This window comes from Euleptes europaea, chromosome 11 (assembly GCF_029931775.1).
Source record: "Euleptes europaea isolate rEulEur1 chromosome 11, rEulEur1.hap1, whole genome shotgun sequence".
In the NCBI taxonomy this organism is placed as follows: Eukaryota; Metazoa; Chordata; class Lepidosauria; order Squamata; family Sphaerodactylidae; genus Euleptes; species Euleptes europaea.
The window spans coordinates 52,225,805-52,238,807 of NC_079322.1; the positions used below are offsets into that span (position 1 = coordinate 52,225,805).

A 13,003-nucleotide genomic window follows, 5' to 3' on the forward strand; every position below is an offset into this window, starting at 1 on the left:
AACGGGTTCGGTTGTGGTTACAGATGTCAACCTTAGGATATGTCATTGTGCTATTTTAATGTTTTTAAAATATTTTTAATCTTTTTAACCTTTACATAGCGCTTCCAATAAATTATATTTACAGTGTGTGTGTGTGTGTGTGTGTGTATATATATTTTCCCCTTTTACCCAACCTCGGGTACCCAGCTCCTGTCATGCATTGCCAGTTGTACCGTTCAACCAAAAGTGTGTAGTCCTGTTTGATTAAACTGTGCTAAGTAAAACATACCGGTGAAATGTCTAATAACAAGATATTCTGTGATGGAAGCCAGTAGAGAAACACTCCAGGTACTAATGGTGTTCTCTCTTTTCTCCCCCTCTCTTTTCCCCTTTAGATCTCATTAGCTTTACCCAGACAATGATCCTGAAGACTAAGATAACTGCCAGCAGCTAAGCAAGAAGGTTCACTGGGTGACATTGCTAAAATCCTGGAAGGTTGCAAGAAGCTGTCCTGCTGGCTGGTCCACCATCAGGAAGAGCTCTGAGAACACTGCTCCACTAAACATATTTGTAAGCCTGGGACCAGGACAATACCACAGTGCCTGCGATACCACAGAAAGGATTGGGGAAGAAGGCAAGCAGTGTTACCATGGATAAGGACAACATGACCCTAGCTGACCAGCAATATGAATGTGTAGCTGAGATTGGTGAAGGAGCCTATGGTAAGGTTTTCAAAGCCCGGGATTTGAAGAATGGAGGGCGCTTTGTAGCGCTGAAGAGGGTGAGAGTGCAGACGAGCGAAGAGGGGATGCCACTTTCCACCATCCGGGAGGTGGCTGTACTGAAGCACCTGGAAACATTTGAGCATCCCAATGTGGTCAGGTGAGGAAACGGATCAGGGCTTGTAGTCTTTGGCTTGGTTATGTAGGTGAAATAAAGGAATGGTGGATGTCCTGAGCATTGTGTTTGGATGTGTGGGTTCATTTAGCAGTAGAATAGATGGCTTGAAGTTTTGCTCAAGCAAATATGTTCCGAGCCTAACCCATCTTATGCTTTAGCTCTGCCTCCCACGCATTCAAGCATCCATCTCCAGAGGCATAGGTGTGTGACTTAAGTATTTGAGTGGATGGGCATGGAGCCATGTTGTAATCTTCTAAAGTACAAAAAGGAAGTATAATGAGAGAAAAGTTCCTTTGTCCTGAGTATTAGCTGTGCCTAATACTGATGCTAAGGAAATCGGGCATGGTATAGCCCGATTTCATCAGCTCTTGGGAGCTAAGTCAGTACTTGGAAGGGAGTCAGTACTTGGAAGGGAGACCACCAAGGAAGACTCTGCAGAGGAAGGTAAGGGAAAACCACCTCTGCTTCTCACTTGCCTTGAAAACCCCTTGCTGGGATTAACGGAAGTCAGCTGCGACTTGACAACACTTTACACAAACATAGTACCAATGCTATTCTTGTAGCATTACCAAACATTGTGAGCACTAGCAATAACCATCTTAGATGTTTGCTGGAACAATTTGGTCTAAGCTTTTTAGCACATCCTAACCCTGAAATATGAAGGAAAATGAAGACTGTATCAAAATCCTATATAAAATATCAAACTCAAAATAAATATATAGTATCTGAAATGTAACAAAGGCTGAAATTTCGCTCAGTCCTCTAAACTTCAGCCACAAAAACCTGTGTCTAATAAGTCTTGCAGCATTTCTGAAAGATACTCATGTTTTATTGAGATCTCGTGGAGGGGGGAGTTCTGCAGTTGAGAGGAACTACGTAACAAGATTGGTATTGAGATACCTACATTATCTACATGGTTCAGACATGGTGAATACAATGAAGTCCTTTAAGCTAATCCTTAAGGTCATGTATGGAAGATAAGGTTGGAAGCAGTCAATTAAATGTGTTGGGGCCTAGCTACTAACTAAGAAGAAACACTTTCAGCCACTTCGTTGTGTGTGGCCTTCAAGTACATAATTTCTTACAGCAATGCAGACATGACTAGGAGATCCCTGAATAGATCTTCTCAGCATTTTAAAGAGACAAAAACAGACACCAAAGCTCCCCGCCCCATTCAGATCAGAGCTGATGTGCAGGGGTTTTAACCTTTAACCTTGCATTGTTTTGTCAGTCAAAATCATCCCCCCTTGGACCATTAATAATCCTGAAAGGGGGGGATTGCAGGCCTTCTTTTTGCCTTTTCCCATCCAGAATGAATAATTGGGGGAGGAGTTAAAATGGCATACCTGCTCTCATTATGACCTTGCTCTGAATTAGGACTGGTTTGGTTGCCCTTTAAAAAAGATCCTGAGAAGATCCATTCTTGGATCTTCTCATTTCATGTCCATTTTTGCCTTCCACCCATGATAGCTGTGATCTGTTTAAGCAGGCCCTTTTTCTGGTAGTCATTTTGTCCTGCAACTCTCTGAGGTCATAATGTTATGACTAGTGTTAAGAATCAGGGAATAGAAATGACTGCTCTTCATCATTACTGTCCTCAAATCATGATGGCTTTAGCCTTAATTGATAAATGCTCAAGACAGTACAAGACTATTTGTTAGCAACTGTGAGTTCTGATCTAAATTTTCCCCTAACGTTCTTGTTCATTGTGATAGTTGGAGAGGAAGATTCATTGACCAGTCATGGGTGTAGTCCTAAAAGTTTCAATCATACATTTCTTAAGATGAGTAACATGCTAGATATGTGGTACTGAGTGGTTCAGATTTGAGTGGTGATTAATCATTGTAGATCATGCCTGTACATACCAGAATTTAGAAGAAGCCAGGCTGTAAGCTTTTCCAAGCAATGTGAATTCAGTAGTAATACTTTAACTTTCAAGTTTAGTGCATTATTTTACAGAGCAGTAATATTAACAAGTAAGTTAGATGCCCATTTTTTAAAAAGCGAAAAAGCAATTTTATACTTGCAACGTTAAAAAAGAAACTGATTTAAGGAGTCCTGGTTCTCTGCCTTTCCAAACATAGTGAAAAAATGGTGTCACCAGCAGGGAAACTGGGTAGGCTGTCATTTGTGTAAGATGAAGGATGGGATCACTGAAATTGAAATTAGTTCAATTTTTCAAGCACTAATCAAATTCCATTCATTTCAGTAGAGCTCACTCTAATAAAGATCTATCAATTATTCTGTGCATGAAAGTTTTCAGCCAGCTCTTTGACTATTTCATATTCATTCCTTGTTAATGTGTTTACTAAGCTTTCTTAGGAAGGTAAAAGTCTTGCTGAAAACCAGAGACATTCCATTGACTGGCACTGCAATCTAAAGCAGAATGGCTTCTAAGTCCTTTCAGTGGACTTCAGCGGACTTAGACGAGTGTTATTCTGTGTAGGATTGCAGTGTGCATCTTCCCCCTTGTCTACTAAACCAGCTAAAATAGAAAAAAAAATATGTTGGTCTATTTTGACTTGCTCTGAACAAAACCACATTGGTTAATTATATTTATGCAAGCTTTTTCTGAGTTGCCCAGAAATTTTAAAATTCAAAATTAATGTTTCTTGTAAAGTAATTATTATAAGCTATACCCAGAATGTATAACAGAACATTTATTTCTTCTGTATCACATTTTAGAAGCCCATTCAGAGGAAAACCAATAAAAAATGGAATATATAATTGTAATATTCTGAGTAATTACCTACCTTGGTACCAAGGTGCCACCCTCTTTTGAGAAGAGCATAGAGACAAATCCAAGTATTTTTATCAAACATTTTTTTAACACAATACGATGTTACTATATCAACTCTCACAATCTATTTTGGTGATGGGTCTCAAAATAGGATTTTTTTATAATAATTTTTTATTATAAAAATAAATCTTATAAAAATAGGATTCTTAATTTGGAAGACAGTTTTTTACTGTCTACAGGAAATCTGAAGAGTAATTATCAATTTATAGCTTTAGTTGTCTTCTGATTAGAGAATTAAGAACAATAATAAATATTTTGGAACTATATGAGACGAACACGGCACATTACATAAAGGCCTTTCATACGTAATATATTTTCTACATGGAAAATATAGCTATTTGAGAGCTAGAACCTTGACATTTGCTTAATAATAATGTAATGGTCAAGCCCTTAGGGTTTTGGGGTTGTTGTTTTTTTATTAGAGAGTGCTGTCAACCAGTAGGGATAGCTACCAGATTGAAAAAGAGAAACTGCTTTGTAACATTAAGCCTTGGAATTCAATTCCCTTTCTGTGTTGAATTCCATGTTTTCCTGAGTGTCCTGAACAATTGGTTTTGCATGAGTGGTGATCCTGACTGGATTGTGTCCGTATACATATTCCGTATCTGATGGCTGGAATGATTAGTTAGATTGAACTCCTACTCCTCAACATTATCCTCCATACCATAATAGGTGATCAGTACTACAATGTGTGTCCATTTTCTATATACACATGCATATATTGCATATTCACAGAAATGTGGGGAATTTGTCCTAAGATGTTGAGTGAATTCAGGTTGTTCTCTTCATTGCGTTGGTTCCCTTCAATACGATGGTTGAAATAAAATACAAAGAAGTCTATTTCTATTGTTTATAGCATGCTCTAATTCTGATTGTGAGGGTTAATAATTTTCCTTCATATGATTAATGTTCTTGGCCAAGACCAAGGCCAATTCTGGTCTGTTGACCACACTGCATTCTGCATTTAGCAACATCAGGGTTTGTTTGTTGTTGTTGTTTTACAGCTAACAGTGTTTTCTCTAGACAACTCTGATGACCTACAAATTATTCAGGATGGAATACGTTTACCTAAATTTTATTAGTGAACCAAGATACTTGGGTTTCTTGCTTGGGACAATGTTAAGGTAACTTTCAGGCTCTCAGGGGAGGGGCCGTGGCTCAGTGTAGAGCAATTGCTTGGCATGCAGAAGGTCCCAGCTTCAGTCCCCGGCATCTCCAGTTAAAGGGACCAGGCAAGCAGGTGATGTAAAAGACCTCTTCTTGAGACCCTGGAGAGCCGCTGTCAGTCTGAGTAGACAATACTGACTTTGATGGACCAAGGGTCTGATTCAATATAAGGTGTGTTTCTTATATGTGTTCATGTGTACTCTGGTAGGAGTTTTAGGTTCTAGAGCATTAGATTTTGTATCAAACTCCCAAGTAATAAAATAGATCAGTGTTTCTAACTTCTATGCATTTCCTCACTGGTCATCCCAATCTAGAAGACTGAGTAAGAGGGTGGCACCAATCCATGGGGCTCCTTGAGTGCATTACAGAACTCAAGATTGGCCATCAACTTCAGCACTAGATTATTTCATTGCAAGACCAGCCAAGATGAGAAACAGAATGAATTAATTGTTAACCATTCAGGAGTGTTCATAGTGCTGTGGAAATGTCCATAATTTGTCTTCAGGAGGTTCCAGATTCAATCCTCAGCATTTCTGATTTAAAAACTTGTAGCAACAGTACTTGCCAAAGACCTCTGTGTGAAACTTTGAAATGCCAGTCATACAAAAGTAGACTAAATAGACCAGTAGCGTGACCAATTATATGGAAGCTCCTTAAGTAATTACCAAAGAACAAATTTTCTTTCCATATATATGCACAACGTAAGTGGCCTTTTAGAAATTAAACTGCTGATCAAACCCTAGATATATTAACTAGAATTTAGGACATTACAAACTGCCTTGGAAAGAATTTTTGATGGATAAATATTCCATTTTTTGCATTTCTTCTACTGGAAAGCTTTTGTATAAATACCTTTAAAAAAAAAAAGAAAGATCACAAGAATAATCATGTCTTGCTACATTTCACTTATAATATTTCTGATCTTTCAAATGCATTTGTTAAGATATCTTTAGTGTATCCAGAGTTCAAACAAGAGGATGAAATGCTTCATTAGCCTTTATTGAGCAAAGAAGATAAATCTGGCACAAATACATCTTCGAGTTATGTAAGTTACTGCTGCTCTGTTTGTGGAAAACATGAAATATACATAGACAAAGGAGAAACTTTGCCAGGAATAAATGACATACTGGATTCAGGAAATTCCTGTGTGTAAAATTAGAAGTATTTCCTGCTGTAATGTATCTGCAGGAATTATTTTTCTAATTATATTTGTTGCTTTCAGCTTCATCAGCCGGCACAAAGAGAAATCTGCATTTAAAGAGTATGATTCAGAAGTGGAATTACCAAATCAAAATCATTACATTTCAAGATAGGGACAGAATTTTGTTTGTTCAGGCTAGAGAAGGAATGCTCATTTTCAAATGTAAATGTATTGCATTTTGAAGCTCTTGTGATTGTTTTTATGGTGTTCTGCAAGTAAATAGATAAAATATTTAATGTGCTGTAATCCATAACACTTTTTAAATCTGCTGAGGAGTTAACTTTTTAAAGCTCTGAGTACACAAAATCTTTACTAGAATGCAGTAATCTGAGCTCTGTTCCTGTTGCTAAGAAAGCTGCCCAGAATTTGGGTATAAGTGGCTATTTCTAGAAAAATTAGCTATGTGTGATGGAAGTAGTGATTTCCAAGCTTACAAGGATACTTGGTGCATAATGTCTTTAGAAATGCGTGTATCTCTCTCGCTAACTCCCAAGGCAAAAATTTTGGAAAATCAGCTTTAGCTCCAAAATCATGAATCAGTCAGTGGGAAAGGTTACAATGTAACATAAGGCAAACCTCTAGAGAGTGTGATAAGTGTTGTTCATATGTTTGCACAACTCTCTGGAAGTTTAAATGTCATGGTTGCTTATGATTTTGGGGGACGGACCCTATAACTAATGGGGAGGAATGAATCTCAGGAGGATAAAGTGGGAAAATAATCACTTGAGCTCTGCCAGCCTTTGTGCCTTCCAGTCAAGTGTCATAAACTACATCTTCACTCACAACAGCCTCCTCTACACAAATGCTAACCTGCCATTTTCATCACCAAGCTCTTTCACTGAGCTGGTGTGGGTCTTTTCTAGACGCTGCCGTAACACCTCCCACTTTCCCCCAGTAAACTATGCCCATAGTGTAAACCCATACTGCCTTTACTTGGTATTCATTCTGCTTGTAAATTGGCTTTGAGCGTTGTCGCTTGTGACAGGCTTGGTCTGTCCTTGAAGAACTGAGGGACAAAATTCCAAAGGAAAAGAAGCAACATCAAGAATAACTGGAAAAGAACTTCAAATACAATTCCTACAATGTTATGTTAGTTGTAGCCTCACAATTTACCTGGTCTATCATTATTATTGTTTCCATATTGCCGACAGGAGCTGGAGCTAAGTGGCAGTAGGGTTTTTTGTTTGTTTTTTAGTCACTCAGTGGACTTCATGGCTGAACTAAGATTTGAACTGGGGACTTAACCAATTATCTAAAAGATGGTTAGCACTCTTGTACCATATGGAGGAGATTGGCATTTTTTAAACCTTTGCAGGACATAGATATAATCAACATTTTTAAAAGCCTGTTGCAGCACCTGTTGGACACAGTTGCCTCTGTACATAGACTCTATGGAAAGGACAAGGAGGGATGTGTGGTGGTGGTAGGGGGAAGATGGTGCTATGAATGTGAAGGAGGGCCTAGAGTCCAGTAAACTAAAAACATAAGAATAATAAAAATCCTCACAGAGTTGCTATGGATAGAGATAATAGAAACAACAGGTAATAATCCTTGGGATGTATTATCACCCTCCTGACCGGAACTCAGAAAATGCTAAGAACTTATGAAGAACCTTGCTGGATCAGATCAATGATCTTTTTAGCTTAGCATCCTGTTTCGCTTATTGGCCAACCAGTTGCCCTGGAGACCCAGCAAAAAGAGACCAAGGCCTTCCCTGATCGGACCTCCTAGCCCTGGTATTCAAAGGTTTGCTGCATCTGACTGAAGATTCCCATTAGGGACCATGGCTAGTAGCCATTGATGGATCTGTCTTCCATGAATCCGTCTAATCCTTTTTTAAAGCTAACTATGTTCATGGCTGTCACAATGTCCTCTGGCAGTAAACTGCATAATTCTATATGTAATTACTCATTTAGTAAAGAAGTATTTCGTTTTGTACATCCTGAACGTATTGCTGAATGTATTGCTTATCAACTTTATTGGGTGCCCCACACCCAGTAGTGGTGCTATGGGAGAGGGAAAAACTTTCTCCGTCTCATACATAATCTTATAAACCTCATCTGGAGAACTGGATTCCCCATTCCTCCACATGAAGCCTGCTGGGTTACCTTGGGATAGTCACAGTTCTCTCCACACTCTCTCAGCCTCACCTACCTCACAAGGTGTCTGTTGTGGGGAGGGGACAGATGGGAAGGTGATTGTAACCCACTTTGAGACTCCTTAAAGGTAGAGAAATGTGGGATATAAAAACCAACTCTTCTTCTTCATCATCATCATCTCATCCTCCTCCTTAGTTCCTTGAGGGCAGGTAACTCCCTACCTTGAGCAGGTAAATCAGAGGCCCACCCCTTAGTTGTATTTTTTCTAAACAAAAGCTCCAATATCTGTACTCTTTCTTCATAAGAAGCATGTTCGAAAGCCGTAATCATTTTGGTTACCCTCTTTTGCACTTTTCCTTCCTCTGCAATATTCTTTTGAGATATGGTGACCAAGCTATAAGCAGTATTCCAAATAAAGTCATACCATAGATTTAGACAAGGACATTACAATATTGGTCATCTTATTTTCAGTGTTTTTGTTATAATTCCCATCATAGTTTGTCTTTTTTTCTGCTTCCATGCACTGAATCAACATTTTCATCAAGCTTTCCACTACAATGCCCAGATCTTTCCCTCAATCTCTATCAGGGCAGTTCTCAACAGCAGTTGTTGATGTTTTTGGTCCAATGAGCCTACATTTAATTTCTTTTGCCACCTTGTTGTCCACTGATCTAATTTAAAGAAGACTTCCCGTAGCTCATCACAACCCTCCTTGGTTTGTAACCATTCTCAATTCACCCCCACTTCTTGATCTTGATCTGGATAATGAAATAAGGGAGATCCAAAGAAGAAAAGGTTGTAATAATGGTGATTTCATCTACCCTCACCTTGCCAAGAAACAAAAGAGTAAAAGGATTGTTAAAGGGAGATGAGAAGACTGCAGAGAAACTGAATGCATTCTTTGTGTCATTGGAAGACATGGAACAGTTACCCACATTAGAACTTCTAATCAACAAATTAAAAAATAGCAAGACAGAAGATCTTGTTAGTATACATCTGAAGATATTTGAAGAACTCAAATGTGAAATTGTTGGTTTCCTAACGGTAATATCCAACCTGTCACTAAAATCAGCCTCCCCATCAGCATTGGAAAGTAGAAAATTAAACAATGATTTTTTAAAAAAAGGGATCCAGGACATTACAGGCCAGTTAGTTTAATATCTATTCTGGGTAAATTTATGAAACTCGTTATTAAAGACAGTTTAAGCATAGAGGAACAAGCCCTACTAAATAACAATCTGTATGGCTTCTACAAAGTGAATTCCTATTTCATCACGCTTCCGAGCTCTTAGAAAATGGTAACAAGCATCAAGCAGGTTCTGGAGAGGTGGCACATAAAGTTATAAATAAATAAATATGAGTTTGATGTTATGTCCATTGTGGTGGGTGGAAAGTGCCATCAAGTTGCAGCTGACTTATGGGAACCCTGTAGTGTTTTCAAGACAAGAGACAAACAGATGGTTTGCCATTGCCTGCCTCTGCACAGCAAACCTGGACTTCTTGATGGTCCCGCATCCAAGTACTAACCAGGGCCAACCCTGCTTAGCTTCTGAGATCTGATGAGATCAGGCTAGCCTGGGCCATCCAAATTAGAGCATATGTCCGTTATAGATAGCAGCAACAACAACAACAAAAGATAGTCCCATAAGGAGACTTTTCACAAAGTCCCTCATTAAAAGATGAAGTGATGGCTGCTAGCTTAGATAGATTTAAAATTCTTTAGACAAATTCATGGAGGCTGTTAGCCACGATGCCCAAACAGGTCTGCCATGCTCAGAATGCCAGTTGCTGGGGGAGGAAACTACTGAGTCAACTGGTTGGCTACTTTGGGACACAGGATGCTGAGCTAAATGGGCTGTGGGCCTGATCCAGCAGTCTCTTTTATGTTCAATGTCTTTATCAAAATGGGTTCTTTAATAGTTAAATGGGATTAAAGAGTTAAATGGGATTTCTTCTGACTTTTAATATTTGGCAAATAATATTTGTTGTGAGCATTTTGAGTGGCAGTGTTCTTTATTGTATTGCTTTAATTATCTTCTAACTAATGTCTTTATTCTCATGGTGTTCACTTTTTTTGAAGTTAATTATTATTCAAGTGACATGCACTAGGGCTTAGTTTTGATAGGAATAGGAAAAACTAAGATAATACCCAAATAACTGCAACATGTACTTTGATACAAGCGTATTTATGATGGTTGTAAAAATGATGGTGACTCATCATCTCATCCCTTGAAAAATTTATTGGGGGACCCTGAAGGACTTTTTGGGGATGGAATCTCATTGCCCCATGCCTTCTCAGCCTCTTGCTCTTTCATCTTTGCCTGGCTGTGCCTGTAGCCCCTTTCCTTCTCTTCCACTAGGGTTGCCAGCTTGATTCTCTGTGATAACAGGAGCTTTCAGGAGGCAGAACCCTTGAAAAATGTGCATTGCAACATCACTGGAAACCTAGAAGTGATGTCACAACCACCCCTTGATGCTCCAGGAATTCCCCAAAGATTTGGGAGTTCCTAGAGTGTTAAGGCCCTGACCTGGATGGCACAGGTTAGCATGATCTTGTCAGATCTCAACCTCAGCAGGATCGGCCCTGGTTAGTACTTGAATGGGAGACCACCATGGAATACCAGGGTCGTTATGCAGAGGAAGACAATGGCAACCACTGTTAGTCTGTTGCCTTGAAAAACCCTACTGGGCTGCCATAAGTCGGTTGTGATTTGACAGCACTTTACACACACACACAAAGTGTGTCAAGGGGTGACTGTGATGTCACTTCCAGGATTTCACCAGAAGTGACATTGCAACACATGCACCATTGCTCCCCCCTTATTTCCCACTCCAACTGCCCAGAGGAAAGCAGTAGGAGAGTGGCAGCAAAAGTGGGAGAATGCCCGCTACCACTGGCTAAGTGGTAAGTCTATCATGTACCTACCTACTCACTTTTTTTGTTGCTCCCACTGGCAGCCTCTGCTTCCCACTCACTCAACCGCTCACCTTTTTCTGTTCCTCTCATCCCCTTCCCTTTTTACCTTTTCTATCCCTACTCTGTTATCTTATCTTTTACATTTTCTAGACTCTTTCCCCCTTCCCCTGTGCTGATACAAACTGAGGCTTGGAATCCTCAGCAATGTTGGTGACAGGTTGCCTAGAAATCCCCAAAATGGCTCCTGAGATCTCACAACAGAGTACTGTGAGATAGCAGTGGCATACTTTTCTTAAAGAAGCAGACACTGTGTCTGTGATTTGTTTAGTTTTTCTAGCACCTTAATGTATTTCTTTTCTTTTTTACATTTCATACTTTTCTGCAAACCTTGCAGATTTTTGGGTCTGCACTCTATGGCCAAGTTCAGAATTGTGTGTGTGTGTGTAAATGGCTTTAAGTGTTGTGTTTCCTAAATTATAAATATGCTGCCTTGACAGTAAATAAAATATCAGTACAACCTAAATGTTTTCTTTAGATCTTTGTACCCTGCTTTTTCCCCCAGTGGGGACCCAGAGTGGCTTACAGTGTTGTTGTCCTCCTCCTTCATTTTATCCTCACAACAATCCTGTGAGGTTGGTTAGGCTGAGAGTGATTGACTCAAGGTACTCAGCAAGCATCCATTTCAGTGTAGGGATTTGAACCTGGGTTTCCCAGATCCTAGTCTGACACTAACCGCTACACCACACTGGCTCTATAAGGAATTAAGTATTAGATTTTTCAGCAGAACTGTACATGAGATCTGTACATGAAATTTGAGGCAAGGAGAACAAATAGTTTTAAAACAGCGTATGTGCGGGTTTAGGAGGGCAAAATAGTCACATATAATTAAGACGTTGCATTTTTTTCTGACCTTAAAGAAGACAACCCTCTGCCTAGATAAATTATTGGCATAAATCTGTTCTTCATTTTATTTGCAATAATGTTCTAATTAAGTGAGCATTTGAATCATTTTTCAGAACTATACATTTGAGCTGAAAAACCCTTGTTATTTATAGAAAGAATGTTTTGTCAGTTTCCATGGAGAATGGTGTGGTGTGGTTTTAAGTTTCCCTATGAGAGAGACTTTTGAGAAATAGACTAGAAACTCAAGTGTCTGTTAATTGAATATATGAAGCTGTCTTATAATCAGTCATTGGTCCATTTGACTGCATATTGTGCCCCCTGACTAGCAGCAACTGGTTAGGGTCTCAGGCAGAGAGTCTTTCCCACTAACTGCTGCTTAAATTCTTTTAACTGGAAATGTCTGGGTTTGAACCTGGGACCTATTGCATGCAAAGCATATACTCCACCACTAAACCATAGTCTCTCATTAGTGGGCACCTAATATATATGAGGTAAAGGTGCAAGCACTGAGTCATTGGTGACCCATGGAGTGATATCACATCATGACATTTACTAGGCAGACTATGTTTATGGGGTGATTTGCCATTGCCTTCCCTAGTCATCTATACTTTACCCCCAGCAAGCTGGGTTCTCATTTTACCGACCTCAGAAGAATGGCTGAGTCAACCTTGAGCTGGCTACCTGAAACCGACTTTCGTTGGAATCAAACTCAGGTTATGAGCAGAGCTTTGACTGCAGTACTGCAGCTTACCACTCTGCACCACGAGGCTCCTTATATATTTTTTAAAATCCCCTTTATCTTAACATTACCCCTCATCATTATTTTAGCATGTAAAATGGACAATTCTGGAGCTTGCATTACTTATTCCTATGCAATTATATTCAACAATGAACAGCCAAATTTCCCTGGTATTTATTTAATTATTTCTAAAAAATACCTTGCTTCTTAGCTAAAGAGTTTGAAGGTACGTAACAGCAAAACCTCATTAAATCATAACAATAAAACAGGAAAAAAAACCAAGTAAAGCCAATAATGT

The 13,003-nt window shown here is 39.2% G+C and overlaps 1 protein-coding gene across 1 annotated transcript in view; it reads left to right on the forward strand.

The window, feature by feature from the left end:
- The first annotated feature begins 546 nt into the window (after positions 1-546).
- The window catches only part of CDK6 (cyclin dependent kinase 6), a 106,816-nt gene continuing 94,359 nt past the window's right edge, over positions 547-13,003 (forward strand). The window contains exon 1 of the mRNA XM_056857496.1: positions 547-861. Within this exon, the coding sequence (XP_056713474.1) occupies positions 629-861 (233 nt within the window). The 5' untranslated portion in view covers positions 547-628. The remainder of the gene's footprint in view (positions 862-13,003) is intronic.